General features: G+C 36.9%; 1 protein-coding gene across 1 annotated transcript in view; it reads right to left on the reverse strand.

Annotated features, from left to right (window-relative positions):
- The window catches only part of ppp1r12a (protein phosphatase 1, regulatory subunit 12A), a 355,094-nt gene that overhangs the window by 131,910 nt on the left and 202,134 nt on the right, over nucleotides 1-21,050 (reverse strand). The window contains 3 exon segments of the mRNA XM_051934734.1: nucleotides 631-740; nucleotides 10,627-10,784; nucleotides 15,128-15,204. Of these exon segments, the coding sequence (XP_051790694.1) occupies nucleotides 631-740; nucleotides 10,627-10,784; nucleotides 15,128-15,204 (345 nt within the window).

Below are 21,050 nucleotides of genomic sequence, written 5' to 3' on the forward strand. Positions count from 1 at the left end.
TATGAAGTATGTTTGCAAGTGTGTAACTTTTAAAATGTATGATCTATAATAATCTGAACATCCATTCACAACTAGTTCTCCAGTGTTACTCAAACAGGCACTGACACATTGCAAACTTTTAAAGACAGAGGTTCAAAAATACTGCTGAATGTAAGATCAAAATATGCAGTTTTAACAGTCAATAGCATTGGGTTATAACACTTTTTAAAGACTGCAAAAAAAAAAAAAACATAAAAAATAGGTGAATGTATATTTGAAGCCCTGAAATAATGCCATGACAATGGTTGTGACTTTCTTATTGTAAGTAAAAAAAAAAAAGTTAACAGTAAGAATGAAAGTAGAAACACACACACTCATTATTTAGACTGGCTATACAAAACATATAAAAAAACACCTGCTAAAATTACCACTCTCTTATCAAACCATATTCTTTAAAAAATACAAAAAAACTGAAGAAAGACTGAACAACATAAGTTTTAAATAGTTTAACAATGTATTTACACAGGGAATATAATTGTTAAAAAAGTCCATTATTCTTTTACCATTATAGTAAGAATTTCTATAACAATGAAAAATTTTTATAGTAAAATAATTACATAAAATACCTTTAACAATAAATTTATTTCATACCTTCTTAACTGGTGAAGTAGGAGTCACCTGAGTAGAGGATACCGTCACGCTGACTGGCTGTGTTGCGGTACTATTCGCATCATTTACAGGTGCAGAAGTTTTACTTTTTTCTAGAAGTAGTAAGGGAAAAAAAATAACACCGAGTAAAACATTAATTTCAAAATATACAAAAACAAAACAAAAGGTGTTGAGAAAGATGGAAAAGCCACAATGCTCTATTGAGAAGCATTTTCTGCCCATATCAGATGTAAATATTCAATGACTTCTTTATGCACTAAGAGATGAAGGAAACATAACTTAATTTGTAAAATTGCGAAACTCATTACAGCCATTTCCTTCTTGCAGAAAATAAGACTGATTTCTGGCCCAATGATGTTAAGAGGTATTTATTTGAATTTACAAAATCTGTAAATAAAACTAGCATTACAAATCTAAGGTTATGCTACTAAAGCAGTTTATATAAACATCTCAACAGCACCAAAATAAGTCTATAAATTATTGATCACTTGTAAACATTTGTTTTCAATCATAACTTTATTTCATGTTTTCTTAAGTTTTTAATGCTACAACTGCACAATGTAAAAATATAATCAAAATATAAATTTTTATCAATTGCATGCAGTCCTATTAGCCCAACTTCTGTCAGTCACACAACCTGTACAGTTTAGGCAATATACATTTGGCTACTACTGTTAGCAGTCACGCACTGATTATTACTGCCTATATATTGTGTGCCTCTCCTAAAAAATTTAGAGAAACAACAAATTAAATCCACCGCAAACTGGGTGTAACCAGACACTTAGGAAGGCACAGCTGTAGCAGATCAAAAGACCAACAAAAAAATGGCCTCCAGATCAAACAATAAAACTGCATTCTCTCTCAGAACACAGATCCAGAATTCACTACAACAAAGCACTTGTATAATCCAGCAATGGACGAGGTGTGCTCTATGGCCAGCACAAATATGGAAAAGCATCAAATCCCTGCGCTCAGTAGTAAACTACCACCTAGACAAAATTAAATGAAAGGATAAATATTGTATGAAAGACCAATCAAATTGGCCTTGAAATTACACATGAATTTATCTTACTAAAAAATCCACAATTACAACTTAAATCTCTGTTTTGAGTGGGGTGTCCTTTACTGTAACAAAAGCAGATGTTGGCAATATGGGCACTAATGAACACATATTCCCATCTGTGGTAAAAAAAAAAAAAAAAAAAAAAAAGAAGAAGGAGAGTAGCTATAGGTAAGAGACCTCAAAAGTTGCTTTCTTGACACTAATGGAAAGTAACTTCCTTATTTCTAAAACGGTCTAATTTATGACATACCCAAACAGCAATCATTAGAAAACCCACTTTATTGAAAACATCAGTGCAACTGAAAAGTCAGGTTTGTAAGAAGATACATTGGGAAGGAACAAGACAGAGTAAGTTGGGGTAGGATTGTTTGAATTTGTTTTCAGTTGTTACTTGTGGAGTTTTAAGTTTGCAATTTTGTAAGTACTGCTGCTAGGTTAGTTGAAGGTTAAAATCTTAGGAACTATAAAGGACATCTTCTGATCCAGGCTCAAAAAGATTTTAAAAAATCATCTAAAATGGAGAAGTAAGATCACTGAACAAGGAAATTAAAAAAAAAAGAAAAAAAAGCCAGATAATTCTGACATAGAATACCGGAAACTACAGCAAGAGATCAAAACAGCAATTAAAATCAACATAAGAAAAACTAAAATAGAAACTGCTAGGGGAGCAAAAATAAACAGCAAGCACTTTTTTCAATATTCCTCCAGTAAAAAGACAATAAAAGATAATTTAACAAACCTTAGGGACACAAATGCAGAAATCATTGAAACCCAGAATCGTTGCCAACTGTCACTCCTTCCCCGTAGGAGAATCACCACCAATCATCATATCCTTTGACCTCTTGGAGAATCACTAATGCTGATTGTGATGGAGCAATGGTATTTGCTTAAACTGCCCAAAGCAACCCATCATAAGATAAGCTTTACATGAATTTAGTTGTTGTGCTCCTCTATGCAAGGTATTATGGAAGTAAGGCAGACTTTATGAGAGAGAGGGGACTGGAATATTAGCTTTTAAAGAAAGTGGAGTAATAAACTAGGAAAAGGAACTGGAAGACCTTTTCTGTGCAATTAGACAAATGGCAAGAAAAGCTACTTTAATGGATTTAGACATTTTTATTTTGCCCTTTAAAACTGGCACTGCTTGTCTGAGTTTGTACAGTAAGTGTGCTTTTGTTAAGCACACAGCTCACATTTACAATTAGAAAAAGAAGAGATAAAAAGAATTTAAAATTGCTTACCGTAGATACTCGCGTATTAGTCGATCTCACAGATAAGTTGAGTATATTGTTTAAGCCGAAAATTACGAAATTTGTTATGACCCGCGTATAAGTCGAGGGTAAAACCTGACAGCTATCAGAGATAGAGGGTGACAATCAGCTGTTAATCGCGACAAAACTCACTGTCATGTCACAGGCATTCCCCTCTGTGCTTGGAGAAATGCTAGACTCGTTGACTCTGCAACTAATCCTTGCGTGTGCGTGAGTTGCGAAATGTAAACAAAGGCAAGATGGTGTCGATATGTCACAAGGGAGTGAAGCGAGTGCAGAAAAGAAAACACTCGGCAGATGATGTTTTGCACATTATTGCTGAGTCGGTCTCTGATTTTTCAGAATCGGATTTTATTGACAGTGATCAGGAATCGAGCAAGAGGGTGAAATCTTTGCGTGTGCGTAAGTTGCGAAATGTAAACAAAGGCAAGATGGCATCGATATGTAACAAGGGAGAGAAGTGAGTGCAGAAAAGAAAACACTCGGCAGACGATGTTTTGCACATTATCGCTGAGTCAGACTCTGATTTTTCAAAATCGGATTTTATTGACAGTGATCAGGAATCGAGCAAGAGAGTGAGAAGCCGGCATCAGCTGATCGGACACCAGCCAATGCCGCCCCAGCTGATCGGCTGCAAGCTGAACGCAGTCGCCGATGCAGCTACGGCAAGGTTCGCATGGGAGGAATACCCAGACATTGATCCGAACTGGCTACTAGAGTTTACAAGACAGCATGGCTTGCTGTAGGACACGACAGATCACCCGCTGCTGGACTACTTCAGGCTGCTCTCTCCTGATGCTGTTTTTCAGCTACTGTCAGATGAGACAAACAGGTAGGCAGAGAAATTTTTTGAATCGCGGGCTGCGCTTGCATCGCATTGATAGCGTGCGTTGCCTTGGTTCTTTTGATTCCAAATCTGGTTGCACGTGGCAGCTAATGGTATGTTTGTTATCCAAAACCTGCAAAAGCTAATGCTCAAATTCAAGTACAGTAATCCCTCGCTATATCGCGCTTCGCCTTTCGCGGCTTCACTCCATCGCGGATTTTATATGTAAGCATATTTAAATATATATCGCGGATTTTTCGCTGCTTCACGGGTTTCTGCGGACAATGGGTCTTTTAATTTCTGGTACATGCTTCCTCAGTTGGTTTGCCCAGTTGATTTCATACAAGGGACGCTATTGGCAGATGGCTGAGAAGCTACCCGGCTTACTTTCTCTCTCTCTCTCTTGCGCTGACGTAGGGGGGTGTGAGCAGGGGGGCTGTTCACACACCTAGACAATACGGACGCTTGTCTAAAAATGCTGAAAGATTATCTGAAACGACATGCTGCACGGTGCTTCGCATACTTAAAAGCTCGAAGGGCACATATTGATTTTTGCTTGCTTGTTTTTCTCTGTCTCTCTCTCTCTCTCCTTCTGTGCTCTTGACGGAGGGGGTGTGAGCTGCCGCCTTCAACAGCTTTGTGCCGTGGTGCTTCGCATACTTAAAAGCTAAACAGCCCTATTGATTTTCCTCTGCCTTTATGACAGTCTCTGCTCCTGACTCCTTTGAAGAGGAAGATATGTTTGCATTCTTTTAATTGTGAGACGGAACTGTCATCTCTGTCTTGTCATGGAGCACAGTTTAAACTTTTGGAAAAGAGACAAATGTTTGTTTGCAGTGTTTGAATAACGTTCCTGTCTCTCTACAACCTCCTGTGTTTCTGCGCAAATCTGTGACCCAAGCATGACAATATAAAAATAACCATATAAACATGGTTTCTACTTCGCGGATTTTCTTATTTCGCGGGTGGCTCTGGAACGCAACCCCCGCGATGGAGGAGGGATTACTGTATTTCATAGTTTAAAGAATTATTTAATGAAATTAGAAAAAAACTAGCTAATTAGCAATAGTATTGCTGGCTTATAATTATTTCAAAGACCATGGGAAACGGCAGATGACCGGTGACTTAACACTGTGAAGCGTTGAGTGTACAGTGTCATTACCCAAATTCTATGGACAATTGTGTTGCCCTGCGGATAAGTCGATTCTGTTTTTTTGAATGAATTTTAAGGCATAAATTTTTCGACTTATACGCGAGTATCTACGGTAATTAGTCTTGTTAGCTTAACAGCAAAATGTATCTAATCTACTTGTAAACTTGGTAAGGATTTTATCCTTCTGTCTTCTTGATAAACATCTTAGGATTATTTCATAAATTTGTGGCTTTTTCTCAAGTTTGCACTGTGTTTATTATTTGTTTGTGTGTGTCACACAGTGTAAGTTTTGAAAAAAAAAAAAACTAAATGCATATATTACCAGCAAACAAACTGTACTAGAATTAATGAGTAAAATTTATTAAAACCTGTAAATATAAATATACATGCACTTAAACAGTGTTTAATTAATAGGATCAATATGTGAGAAAAATATTTTTTGTTAGACATACAGTAAAAACTACTCTTTTTTTCTACATTGTACATAACTACATTGTAGAAGAAATTACACAGTGTGAAAGCTTGCAATCATTATGAGAAGCATTTTATTCTCTTACGTCTTAAGCATTATGGACAAATATTTTCTGTACATATTTTATTAGTTAAAAAAAGTATTTTGAGGAAATTTTATTAATTTATGCAAAAACTAAGTATTTTAAGAAAAACTCAGGAGAACCTGAGACTTGAAAATACATCTTAGGGAAAAAAAAAAGACTTGAATGCCACAGCTAAAGTACACAAAAATTATTAAAAAGACTCATAGCATTTGGTTGCTTTTGACATTTTGTGGCATACAACTCAATAAAGATTATGCTGAATCAGTGAAGAGATATTGAGGTGTCATGAAGAATACTATGTTCATTTTTAAATTTGCATATTATCAAAAGTAGATTTTATCTGTAAATTCCTAGACTAATTGTCAAGATTGCAGAGAGATGAGCTATGAGTAAAGAGTGAAGTAGCAATCTTTTCATTTTGACTATACAGAGACATGACATAATGTGATTAAAATTATGATAGTATTTAGGCTCTTGAACAAGAGCATGAGCATAGGGGCACGCATGGATGCTATATAAGGGTTAATTTCACACTAAACCAAGTATCAAGCAGAATAAGAAAACAAGCAGCAGTTGTGAGTAGTATTTTATTTTGACACAATGATGTTTTGAAACTGTAAAAAAAAAAAAAAAAGGCTGCACAGCAACCAGATATGCACAAAATCACAAACTAAAAAAAGACAAGACAGTCATCTGTTGATTCTGGTGCATGGCCTGATTAAACAGTAAGACATATCAAACTGAAATGTATTATTTTGCAAAATGTTGGTCAAAAAGGTCTCATAGTTCATGGTGGATAGATATACCATGATTTTTTTGTCATTTTAGCTTTGTTTTTATGTGCTATTATTTTTGTTTTGTTTTTTTCAGCTTTAGAAATTTCAGTCAAGAGGTAAAAATTTATCCATAATTGGTGTGCAAGAGCATCAAAGTTCCAACATAAGGGCGGTTTTTCAGGATAGGAGTGACATTTACAAAGTGAATTGGAGAGAAACTGGCTTATCTATACCTAAAAAGAGAAGATCAGAGTGTAGTGCCAGAGCATTTTCAGGAAGACAACAGGTAAACCAAGGGAACAAAGATGACAGAGTTGATCAGAGTAGAGTGTGAAAACATTTTACAGTGGGTATGGTGAAGTCTAGGACTCATTTTTACATGGGCGAACTGCTACTTAGGGTTTCATATATGTTTCAATTTACCTTAACATGGACAGGATTAGCATGGTTCCACTGCATTAGACAGGCTCACATCTTGCCTGGCACACATGTGCATAGCATGGATTTTTAACACTAGAATTACCAGAGCCTATGGAAAAACTCATAGATCCGTCCCACCTTAAATCCATTCACACCTCTCCCTCAGCGTCTTTTGTCCTGTAAATGTGCCGATTAAGACAAGCAGCCTGCTATTCCAACCCCCACCGCCGCAGACCATGCACAAACGTCTCCCAGCTCATGCCTTGATTGATTATCTGGGAGTGAATTAAGTGCTGGAATTTTAGAGTGGAAATAATAGATCGTTATTTGGAACACATGTATTTCATGTGTGTTCCGTTTCTATAATAATCTGTGTAAACACATTGTTAAAACAGAAACGTTTGCCATATTTTAGTAGTAAATGACAAAATGTTGGCATAAACTATATAATGTGTGAAGCCTGAAGTCCAAAGATTAAATAAACACCTTCACAAAAGGTTCAAGAGTAAGGCAACAGCTTCCGTGGTGTAGCGGTAAGATTTGCTGACTTATAATTAAGAGTCCCCGGTTCGATCCCGTCTGCCTCCTATATTTGCCGTTTTCAGTAGTGAGTTGCTCTTATTGTTAATATTATACAGTACCCAAATACATTTGGTTTGCATCCGTAACACATGGTGTACATTTATAGTACTTGTGAAAGTTACCGTTTTATTTTCACTTTTATTCTCTCTAAATCACGATCACAATACATACTACGGCCCCCCTGCCCAGGAATCTGACGCTGATAGTTTTTATTTGAAACTGGGAATAACTGTAGATGTGAGTGGTGTTTTGAGGCAACGGAACTGGACATTCTCTGATCTGGAGGGATAAAAGCTGACACACAAACGCTGGTGAATCTGCCTTCTTCGTATCTCACCGTCACTTGATTTTTTTTTTTATTCAGTTTTATTGATTGTTTCATGCTCACGCTGAATTAGTATGCATCTTATGGTCTATGTATGATGTCAAAAAAAACAGACTTAGGAATATATGATATTTGGAATTATTCATTTTATGACCTGTATAGTACATTTCGAAAAACATTGTGGCACGGATGCAACATTATTCATATTAGTTCACATAACACCACGTGCCCCCGATCTTGCCAGTCCCCACATGTTGCTGTTTCTTTTGTACTCCAGGACATGCAGAGGCAACAATAGTACAAAAAGGTCAGTTCAGCGCTATATGCAATCATCACATTCAAATGTTAACAGTTCAAAACACACGCAAGGGCCCGTCCTTCCTACATTTACGACATGTGTACCTGTTGCAATGCACACACTTCTCTCTATACTGTGGTTTCTATTACAGACCTGAAAGAGAGACAATATATGTGACATTTTGAAGAAATCATTTTATGACCTGAACAGTACTAACCAGAAAACATTGCACTAATGCAATATTATTTGAAAACGAACGTCAGATCGGGTGAGAATGTATGCTGGCGCTGTTACTTAGAGTCAGATCAGGAGCGGCGGGGTACAGCGTGATCGTGATTCAGAGAATAAAACTGAAAAAAGCTAACTTTTACAAGTACAATAAATTTATACCCAATGTCCCATATACAGTATTTGTCTCTCTTTTTTTTCTCCGTGCTGCTTTGACATCGTGCACAAGAAGGCGTGAACTTAGGAATATATATGTGTGTGTGTCTGTGTCTGTGTGTAATTGTTAAAAGTATAAGTAAATGACAAATTTAAATTTAACGTAATTAACCTACAGATCCCTGTCAAAACTGATGAAATATTACATTGTCACCTGTGATCTGCATGCAAGCAAAGTTTGAAGGAAATCAGTTCGGTAAAAGTGGGTAAAAAAAAAATTGACTGCAAAATTTGATCCAGACAAACAGAGGGCAAGTTGAATAAAATCAAGTAACAATAATAATAAAAAGCTAGAGTACAGTTTGCAGTTGCTCACCAGGACAAAGACACAGCCTTTTGGAAGAATGTTCTCTGGTCAGACTGTGATATAGAGGCTCCTTGGCTTAACATATTGTTGTTGGTTTTGAAATAAACAAATTATGACATAAATAGCTGTCTCGATCCCTGTGGGAGTACGTAATCACTCAGCTGTGGGAGATTGGTGGAGTGATCAAGACAGGAGTCAGACAGGGAGGGAGAGAAAAAAGAAAAAGCTGGAAAAAAGAAAGACGATGAAAAAGGTGAAGGAAATTTGGTCATTCAGTACACTGGCAAGCTGTCCCAGTCCCAAGGAGGAATATGCAATCAACGTTTGAGGGGTGGATTGGTTCCCTGCTGAATAGCTATGGGGTAATGGGGATCAAGAGAAGTCTCCCTAGGAATCAAAAAGGCACCAATGTTTGGGTGTGAGGAAGATGGGAGAAGGCGACTTGGGAAGTCACAGCAGATGCATTAAGCAGGCAGTTGTGGCTGAAGCCATAGGCAGAAGGGACTGTTGTTGGTGACGTCTCCACCAACTGTGACCCCTGAAATGGGGTGAGTTGGGAGACAACTGAAGGAAGACGTGCTAAGATGAAGGAGACAGGGAGATAGAGGTAATACGAGTGAGAGACAGGACAGTGACTGGCAGGAGGATGGATGCTGTGGATGTAGGAAAGGAAGAAAGAGGTACAGCACCAAGGATTTTAGAAAGGACACTACAGCTGGTTTTAAACTATTTATTGCTTTGTTTTTATCCTTCACCATGCACACCAAAATGATATTTATTGGATCATTTATTAAGGAAGACTTGCACTGCACTGTTTATTTGGAACACTGTTTATTTGATCGATTTTGAATAAAAGCACCTGTATCCACTGCTGACCGTGTGTCCTCACTAGCCGAGGCCCATCCTTGGTTACATTAGCGACAGAGCGGGTTCAAGAGGCTCCCAAAGTGGTTGAGGGAATCTGGAGCCAAACGCTTCATTACAAACAAAACAAAATTTTAACTGTTTGGTCAAAATGATCAGCAAATTGTATGGAGGCTAAAGGGTCAGGTTCTTAATCCAAAGAACTGCGAGGAAAGGGTGAGGCAGCATCATTTATCGGGATGTTTTGATGGGAATGGAACTGGTGCACTTCATAAAACAGAAGGCATTATGAAGAAAGAGCAGTATCTGGAAATTCGGAAACAACACCTCAAGGCATCAGCCAGATAGATAAAGCTTGTTTGCAAATGAGTCTTCCAAAAAGACAAGGATCCCAAGCATACTTCCAAAGAGGTAATGAAATGGCTTGCAGACAACAATGTGATTGTACTGGTGTGGCTATCACAAAGACCTATCTGAATATCATGGAAAATCTATGGACTCAACTGCAGAGTTGTTTTTGAGCAAGTAGGCCCAAGAACATGACTCTGTTACACCAGTTTTGTCAGGAGGAATGGGCTAAACTACCAGCAAAATATTCTGAGAAACTTGTGGAAGGCTATACTAAGCATTTAGTTTAGCTTAAGCAATTTAAATGCACCACCACCAAATACTAACCTTGTTTATGTAAACTTCTGACCCACTAAAAATCTGACATAGTGATTTAAAGCTGAAAAAAAATCTGTCTCTTGATCATTATTTCGGAGAAAAACTGTCATGGAAACTAAGTAGATAAACTAATTTGCTTAACATATGAACTGTCTGGTAACATGATGTATGTGAAGTTCAAGATTTTTGAGATGAAAGGTTTTAGCCAAAGTTTAGGTAAACGTATGGCCTCAACTATATATGCACTATATAAATATGCATTATATAAATCATTTAAATAAAAGCTGCAGGCCAATTTCATTACCCAAGGAAAAGGTTTTAACCTTTTTGGCTAAAAGCGAGATCTACCCTTTATGGGGTTTTAAACATATGTCATTTTAAATGAACTTTGTGAAATAAATTAGAGCAAGTTTTCGGTAATCTTACCCCCTTCTGTTTCAGATTCCGAGTCCTCTTCCTCCTCTTCCTCACTAGAGCAGCTTGATTCATCCTTTTTCCCCTCTTCCTCCTCATCCGCTTTTTCCTGCTCTACAGATTCAGTAGGGGTTACATTCTTCTCCTGTTCAATCAGGAGACTCTCTTTGCTTTTTGAGAAGAAAAAAAAACACACTCCATTATTGATTGAAAACTTTTTCCCACCAAATTTACAATAAGACATTTAATCATAATTTATTCAGACATATTGATCACAAGTAACACTCTTAACACTAGAATTACGAAAAAACTCGTAGATCCGTCCCACCTTAAATCGCTTCTTAAATCCGTTCGCATCTCTCTGCCATCGTCTTTTGTCTTCTAAATGTGCAGATAAAGACAAGCTGCAAGCAGCCAGCTATTCCATCCCCCCACCGACTTAGAATGTGCACGAACTTCTCCCAGCTCATGCCTTGATTGATCCACTCTGGGAGTGGAATTTTAGATTGGAAATAATAGATCGTTATTTGGAACACAAGTATTTCATGTGTGTTGCGTTTCTACAATAATCTGTGTAAACACATTTTTAAAACAGAAACTTTTTTCATATTCTAGTAGTAAATGACAAAATGTAGGCATAAACTATATAATGTATGAAGCCTGAAGTCCAAATATCAAAGAAACACTTTCACAAAAGGTACAGATATAACAGAACAAGTGCGCTTTTATTCAAAAATATAACTGCAGATCCTGCACGACTCCCTTTTGAGAAGTGAACTGCTGTTATTCTTACTATTTTAGAAAAAAAATAAAACCCTAACCCCCCCCCATCTGACACTGCTGTTTTCACATAAAGACGCACTATAGCTCTGCAGTGTATCACGATACATACTACCGCGCGCCGCCCCAACCCCCCAATCCCCCCTCCCCCGCTGCATTAGTGAAAACAGAGACAGGAATATATGATATTTGGAATTATTAATTTTATGACCTGTATAGTACATTTCGGAAAACTTTGTGGCACAGATGCAACATTATTCATATTATTCATATTCATTCGCATAACATCTTGTGGTTTGTAATCAGTGACCGTGTGTTTTTCTTCCCCCAATCTTGCCAGTCCCCACATGTTGCTGTATGCTGTTTCTTTTGTACTCCAGGACAGGCAGAGGAAAGCATAGTAAAGAGCAGTAACTTCAGCGCTATATGCAATCATCAGACACTCCCAATCTGAAACTGCTGTTTTCACATAAAGACGTGCTATAGCTCTGCAGTGTACTTGTGGCTGCATTCTCGTACCAATGCTTGTGAACTGAAGTGTCTGTGTGCACTTTTCGTGGCATTACACATGTATTTTTTGAGCATGCCCGTGTCGCTCAAACACAGGAACATATGTTGATATACAAGTATAACATAACAAGTGCACTTCTATTCAAGACTATAACGAAAGAAAAAAGAAAGCAAGTTACAGTAGGCAGTTGATATGACAGCTTGCGTGGTGCAATGCTAAGAACTGTTGATTTCCATTCCATGCAGAAAACATCGAAGTAATGCAGTATTATTTGAAAACGAACAGTGTCATATCGGGTGTGAATTTATACTGGCGCTGTTAGAGTCAGATCAGAAGCTGAATAAGCTCCTGTTCTGACTCTAAGTAAAAAGCATGAATTAATCAACAGAAATAACCGCGATCGACATTTTAAATTTAACGATTTACAGTGCACACCAATTTATAAATTTTATGTCCGTTTGAGGTTTAAAAGAAAAAACACTTTCTCCCCAGCGGGGAATCGAACTTGGGTCTCTGAGACATGGCATAGCGTTACACCACGGAAGCTGTTGTATTGTTCTTGAACCTTTTGTGAAAGTGTTTATTTGATCTTTGGACTTCAGGCTTCACACATTCTATAGTTTATGCCTACATTTTGTAACATTACTAAAATATGAAAAAGTTTCTGTTTTAAGAATGTGTTTACACAGAATACTGTAGAAACGGAACACACATGAAATGCGTGTGTTCCAAATAACAATCTATTATTTCCACTCTAAAACTCCAGCAGTTCAGTCACTCCCAGATAATCAAACAAGGCATGAGCTGGGAAAACTTAGTGAACGTTCTGCGACGGTGGGGGATGGAATAGCCGGCTGCTTGTCTTAATCGGCACATTTAGAAGACAAAAGACGCTGGCGGAGAGGTGAGAACGGTTTTAAGGTGGGCTGGATCTACAAGTTTTTTCGTAGACTGATAATTCTAGTGTTAAGATTTCACTGAGAATGACTTTGGCATAATTTGAAACATGCAATGCTATTAACTTTTTTAATGGTGGACAGAGGCAAAATAATTATATTTTTGTGCAATGGTGATATTTATTAGGTAACAGATGGACACATAATGATCATCACCTTCGTGTGTTTTATTTGGGAGAAAAAAATGTAATACTTCAATTCTTGTTCAGTTTACATAGCAGCTTCCAGAAAAAATAAATCAGAGGTGCTCAGAATCTCATTACATCTATGCATAAGCAGAAGCAACAGCCTGGCCAAAACAGACAGACATGATTTTCTTTTCCACTATACAGAATAGGTTAAAAGCCCTAGGGGGGAAAAGTTTATTTTTCAACCTACAAAGACTGCAAAGGTCTTTTGTCAGGGAATACACAGAGGAATATGAAAAAATGAAACTGGTACACTGAAATCATATCTTTCTCCTTGTTACAAAAATGAAACCAGAAAACAAAGTACTTAAATATGAATCCAAATCATATTATTTTCCTAATCTTTCTTAAAGTTATTAAAGCACTAGCCTTACAAAATGTTTTCTTCAAGGGGTCTAAGTGTGGGTGCACTGCTGTGTGCGCTGTCTTTTATCACAGTGGAACCATACTGAGAGAGATGCATGCTACACTATACAGCAGCACACTGAATTTGCTTCCACAAAATTACAGCATCAATTAAAAAACGTGGAGAACAGCTTAAAAACACAAGGAAAAAAGCAAAACTAATTGCACATAAAAACAAAGCTAAAATGACAGAAATATTATGGTATATCTAACTGCCATGCTACTGAAATAAAGAAACTCAATAATAAAAGCACATGAAACACAAAAATAATCAAACCACTGAACTGTTAGCAATGAATTAGAACGAAAAATTGTCCAGATGAGAAAATTGACTAGTTTTGATAGGTTTTAGGCATGACACAAGAAAGGGCGGGATAGATCTTGAAGTGCGTAGGGTCAAAGTAATTTTTAAAGCCACAGGTCTCCATCACTGATAATGTTACATGGACCAATGTGTACAATGAGGGCTAATCTTCTCAAAGGAACCCTCATACAGAAAACCCACATTGAAATCCACGCCCTCTGCCATACTTTATTGTCATGTGGAATATTGCATTTTCTATTTTCTGTCTGCAATTCTTTTGACAGAAGTCCAGATGGTCAATTATTTAGTTCTTAAAAGTCCTGTAGGATTCAAATCTCTAGTTTAACACAGATTCAGGTACAAAAGGTAAAAATATAGTCTTGTGGAGGGTTAGTCAGTCTTTTACTGGTTGTACTACACTTGGGTTTTTGCAGAGGTCAGAGTAAGAATAGAATAAGCCAAGAAGAGCACAGTACTCAAACTCACATTTCTGGTTTCCAAATAGTCTGTGTTTTTCTAAAGACAGCACATCTCGGAAAGGTGTTACGTGTCTTATTGAGGGGGAACAAAACTAAGATGTCACCAATATATATAAAATTCTAGCCAGTTATTTATTCTAATCCCAAAAGAAGACATTTACAAAATGAATGGAAAACAGCAGAGGTACTGGTCAACTTATAGGGCAGGATCAACTACTTGTACTTCCCAGAAACAATGTTCAAAGGCATTCTCCACACATCATCCTCCCTAATTCAAGAGATCCACATATCTCTTGGGTGGTGGTAATTCCAGTGTTTCAGTTTGCTGAAAACATTTCACAAGTCTACATACACCTCTGGTATTAGAGTGAAATAATGGGTAAGTTGTCCCCATCACTACATTTGTCTGCACCTTACTATTATACTGTACAGAGTTATCTAAAGAGTAATTTAATGGAGGAGACTAAATAGGCTACTTCTTTGAATGCTGGAGAACCAAGATGAACTGGTACCTTACTAAAAAACAAAACAAAAAAAAAATAAAACAGCTTTACAAATTTTCAGATACACAAAAACATTCTAAATTCTGCATTACCCTAATTATGGACATCTTATGTCTTATTTGCAAATAAACTTAAAAACTCAAGTAAAGCTCATAAAAAACATTAAAATAAAGGTTCTCTATCTATATTTAATACAGTATATTTTATATTAAATTTTTATAATGAATCAAATAACTTGGTAAAGATAATTATATCTATATAGATAATTATTCTTATTAAACAATTATACAAGTCAGGAATAAAACAATTATTTCACCTTGGATGACAAACTATAATGAAAATTAATACAATCTTAACACTTTATCCAAAATTAACTTATTAACCAACCTTGGTGGCTGATTATTATCCAGTGTAGCAGTATCATCAATCAAAGGAGATTTCTTTTTTTGTTTTTCATTTAGCAGCTTTTTTGTAATTCAAAGCATGGGTTGGTACAAGGAGAAGGGAAAAAAATGTGCATTAAAAATCCATTAATTAGACATTTAATAAATTTAAGCAGAATTATCTATAATGTTAAAAACATTAGTAAACTTAACAAAGAACATTAACTTGTCATAATTACCGTCTTTTTCCGAAAATAAGACATCCCCCGAAAATAAGCCCTATCGAGATTTTCGGAACTTTTTGTAATATAAGCCCTCCCCCGAAAATAAGCCCTAGTTAAAATAATGTGAAAAAAAGAATTCGTTAAAAAATGCTGTTGATTTATTAAGTATGTTTAGCTTCCCTAATACTCGTATTTCAGAGAAATGTTTGAAATAAAATGTTCCGAGAAATTCATTGTTTACCTCTACAGTTCGTTTCAAATTAATTCTTGGAATTTATCTTAAAAATACAACATAAGGCAGCATGAATACATAAATATTGTGTCCGCTCTGCTCTGCTGTGTTGTACTGCGTCGCGCGTATCGCAGAGTATGGTCGAATGAGGTGGGGAGGGGGGGGGAGGGGGGCATGCATATGCGGAATGCGACGGAACGCGTCGTTGGCGCACACTATAAATAATTGTTCGTTAAGGCAGCAGTCTACATTGAGCGACAGTGCAGATACAATGTTTGTTCATTTCAGTCTTGTAAGTCTGATTATTTCCTCATACGTAATTTTATTTTTTATAAAGTGAATAATTTTTAACTGCAGTTAAAATGAGTACAAAACGAAAGAGCTATTCTGTCGAGTACAAAAAGGGAATTGTGGAAGACTCCAGGGGTGTAAATCTTGATTTATGACGATGTTCCAGAAGAAGATGACATGACTGTAATTGAATAAATTTTAATTTCTGTATTCTGTGTAAAATAAATAAATATTAAATAAAAATATATAAATATACTTTTATTTTTGTCCTCCCCCGAAAATAAGCCCTAGTGCGTATTTTGGACCAAAAAAGAAAGTAAGACAGTGTCTTATTTTCGGAAAAAGACGGTAGATTTCACTCTAGGTGAAGCCTAAACACCTCAGTAACGTTCTATTAACTAATGAAGTTGTTATTTAATATATTCACTCAGTAACTACACAGCTATTTAAAAAAAACAGCAAAATAATTTTTTAGCCACTGGAAAGAGCAAATGCTGCCATATCTAGCATTTAAGCAACCTGAGAATTAGTATCCATAACTCTGCAAGAAGATGAATGAAACACAAAATTGAAACCTCCAGTACCAATGCTAAGCCATTCCAGAATTATCTCCTGGAGCAAAAATGAACTTTGTTGGTTAGTTACTGCTTGCCATCTATTTTCCAATGGAACATTTCAATATTTATGATGTGACAGGAGTGCTTGAGTCATTTGCACACTGTACACTATGAAGCATGAAAGAACATACATACTGTAACCTAAATACAGAAAGTCAGCGTAACAGTATCAAATCTTTGCCTAATAATAATTTATTTTGTATTAATACAAACTTTTTTTTTATTTGGAACTGACTAAATAATTTACTTTTGAGTTTTCCAGTAAAAGTTGAAAGGTTTAAGATTTTAATTTTATATTTAAGATTTAGAATTAAGATTTTATTTATTTGGATTTGACCGACAAATTTTGCATGTTCTCCTGTAAAATTGGAAAGCTTTTGAATGGTCAGAATTAAGATTTTAGTTTATTATATATACCTATTTATTTGAAATACAGTTGTATAATGTACTACAGCACATTTGTCATGTTCAACTTGTGGCAGAAAATAAATATTTAAACTAGGCCTGGGAAAGTTACTGCATTAAGTGTTTGCGATTAATGTGGCCTGTAAAACACATTAAAAATATTGCTGCATACAAGGCCAGTAACAAGGTGATCGCATTAGCCAGTACTTTGGTTGATGTGGCATTTTCGTATAAATTTTTTATTTATTTATTTATTTATTTTTAAATATTACAAAACAATAATACAAAAAAAAAAGTTAAGTGTGCACTTAAAGAATTACATACATATTAAGTACAGTATTATACACTTCCTTTAAAATATTGTAAAATAAAATTTTCATTTAATGGTTTAACATTTCACATTATCTGGTTCACAGTGATACACAACGTGTCAATACGTAACACTGGTGTTCATTTTGTTGATTTATACATAAGTGCTACCCAAGTTATCTTTGAATGGCACAAAGCCAAAATAAGTCCCTAGTGCTTCTTTATATAACTCTCCGGCATGCCAGGTTACATATTTATTGACTATATTTATGTATCTAGATTGCATAATACCATTCATTGCATCAATGTTCATATTGCTTACTACAAGTCAATATTGCTGCTACTTCTTTTGTCTCATCTTTGCACAATGTCTCATCTTGTTTGTGTTTTAATTTTAAATTTATTTCTAATTTTTAATTTTAAATTCTAATTCTTAATTTTAATTCTAATTTTTTAAATTTTTTATTTGCACTGCATGTTGTTACACTGTGGACCCTGAGCTTCACAATTTCATCTATTTGTATAGTTGTATATGGTTGAGATAACAATAAAGTTCACTTTCACTTTGAAATAAAAACTGTAATGTTCAAGTTTGCAGTATCTTTGCTAATTTAAACAAAGAATGCAAATAACCATCCAAGTAATGCACTGTGCCTGCTTTTAAGCTACATAGTAGCTATGGAGATCCTTTTTAGCATGCCAAAAAAAAAGGTGTAGGTAGAGCAGTGTTTTCCAACCATTTTTCTGTGGTAGCACATTTTTGTAACCCAAAAATTCCCAAGGCTCACCATGATTATACTAGCCACAAAAGCATTAAATATATACACATGCTAAACTGTCTGAAAAGGCGCTTTGTTGCCAAAAAAAAAAAAAAAAAAACGCACAGGTTGGCGTTCACAGACACAGCACTTGTATGGAGTATAATTTTCAATCGTTGATGGTGACGAATAATTGAGGATAGTATTTGCGGAATTTTAACACAAGTTTTAATATATGCCCATTTAAGAGATTCATATTCTTTCAATTAAATCAATGCATTCAATGTCCACAGTCATTTCAATCATTTTTTACTTTGATACGTCTGTGTCTCATATGCTATGCCAATTTGACAATTAATACATTAACATTCATTTCTTTATTACCTTTTTTTTATCTTGGTTTTTAGGAAGGCATTCAAAATTCAGGTTGTACTTGCTCAAGTACACTGCCTGGCCAAAAAAAAAAGTTGCCACCTGGATTTAACTAAGCAAATAGGTACGAGCCTCCTATTGGATAATTACTGCATGGGCGATTATCTTTCAGCTGGCAACAAGTTATTTAACCCCAACTGATGCGATGACTTGCTTCTCATTTCTTAAACAACCATGTCGAAAGACACATCTCGTGGTCGTGGAAAAGATGTCAGTCTGTTTGAGAAGGGTCAAATCATTGGCATGCATCAAGCAGAGAAAACATCTAAGGAGATTGCAGAAACTACTAAAATTGGGTTAAGAACTGTCCAACGTATTATTAAAAACTGGAAGGATAGTGGGGACCCATCATCGTTGAGGAAGAAATGTGGCCAGAAAAAAATCCTGAATGATCGTGATCAGCGATCACTTAAACGTTTGGTGAAATCAAATCGAAGAAAAACAACAGTAGAACTCAGGTCTACGTTTAATAGTGAAAGTAAGAGCATTTCCACACACACAATGCGAAGGGAACTCAAGGGATTGGGACTGAACAGCTGTGTAGCCGTAAGAAAGCCACTAATCAGTGAGGCAAACCGGAAAAAAAGGCTTCAATTTGCTAGGGAGCATAAAGATTGGACTCTGGAGCAATGGAAAAAGGTCATGTGGTCTGATGAGTCCAGATTTACCCTGTTCCAGAGTGATGGGCGCATCAGGGTAAGAAGAGAGGCAGATGAAGTGAAGCACCCATCATGCCTAGTGCCTACTGTACAAGCCTGTGGGGGCAGTGCTATGATCTGGAGTTGCTGCAGTTGGTCAGGTCTAGGTTCAGCAACAGTATGTGCTCCAAGAATGAGGTCAGCTGACTACCTGAATATACTGAATGACCAGGTTATTCTATCAATGGATTTTTTTCTTCCCTGATGGCACGGGCATATTCCAAGATGACAATGACAGGATTCATCGGGCTCAAATTGTGAAAGAGTGGTTCAGGGAGCATGAGACATCATTTTCACACATGGATTGGCCACCACAGAGTCCAGACCTTAACCCCATTGAGAATCTTTGGGATGTGCTGGAGAAGGCTATGCGCAGCGGTCAGACTCTACCATCATCAATGCAAGATCTTGGTAAAAAATTAATGCAACACTGGATGGAACTAAATCTTGTGACATTGCAGAAGCTTATTGAAACAATGCCACAGCGAATGCGTGCCGTAATCAAAGCTAAAGGCGGTCCATCGAAATATTAGAGTGTGTGACCTTTTTTTTTGGTGGCGACTTTTTTTTTGGCCAGGCAGTGTATTTTGTTAAAAGTTTAAGTTTAAGGTCACTGCTCAAGTTTAAACTTCTTCTTCTTCTTTCAGCTGGTCCAATTAGGGGTTGCCACAGCAGATCATCTTCTTCCATATCTTTCTGTCCTCTGAATTACATCCATCTGTTACATCCATCACCTGCATGTCCTCTCTCACCACATCCATAAACCTTCTCTTAGGCCTTCCTCTTTTCCTCTTCCCTGGCAGCTCTATCCATAGCATCCTTCACCCAATATACCCAGCATCTCTCCTCTGCACACGTCCAAACCAATGCAATCTCGCCAATCTGACATTGTCTCCCAACCGTCCAACTTGAGCTGACCCTCTAATGTACTCCTTTCTAATCCTATCCATCCTCATCACACCCAGTGCAAATCTTAGCATCTTTAACTCTGCTACCTCCAGCTCTCTCTCTTGCTTTCTGGTCAGTGCCACTATCTCCAACCCATATAACATAGCTGGTTATCCTGTAGACCTTCCCTTTCACTCTTGCTGATACCAGTCTGTCACAAATTACTCCCGACACTCTTCTCCACCCATTCCACCCTGCCTGCACTCTCTTTCTCACCTCTCTTCCACAATCCCCATTACTCTGTACTGTTGATCCCAAGTATTTAAACTCATCCACCTTCACCAACTCTACTCCCTGCATCCTTACCATTCCACTGACCTTTCATTTACACACATGTATTCTGTCTTGTTCATTCCTCTCCTCTCTAGAGCATATCTCCACCTCTCCAGGGTCTCCTCAACCTGGTCCCTACTATCGCTACAGATCACAATGTCAGCAGCAAACATCATAGTCCACGGGGACTCCTGTCTAATCTTGTCTATCAACCTGTCCATCACCACTGCAAATAAGAAAGGGCTCAGAGCCGATCCCTGATGTAATCCCACCTCCAACTTGAATGCATCCGTCACTCCTACCGCAGACCTCACCACTGTCACACTTCCCTCGTACATATCCTGTACAGCTCTTACGTACTTCTCTGCCACTCCCGACTTCCTCATACAATACACAGCTCCTTTCGAGGCACCCTGTCACATGCTTTCTCCAGGTCCACAAAGACGCAATGCAACTCCTTCTGGCCTTCTCTAAACTTCTCCATCAACATCCGCAGAGCAAACATTGCATCTGTGGTGCTCTTTCTTGGCATGAATCAATACTGCTGCTCACTAATCATCACCTGACTTCTTAACCTAGCTTCCACTACTCTTTCCCATAACTTCATGCTATGGCTCATCAATTTTATTCCCCTGCAGTTACTGCAGTCCTGCACATCCCCCTTATTCTTAAATATCAGCACTAGTACACTTCTCCACACAAGATTCCATTAAACAATCTGGCTAAAAACTCCACTGCCA

This window comes from Erpetoichthys calabaricus, chromosome 1 (assembly GCF_900747795.2).
Source record: "Erpetoichthys calabaricus chromosome 1, fErpCal1.3, whole genome shotgun sequence".
Lineage (NCBI taxonomy): Eukaryota > Metazoa > Chordata > Cladistia > Polypteriformes > Polypteridae > Erpetoichthys > Erpetoichthys calabaricus.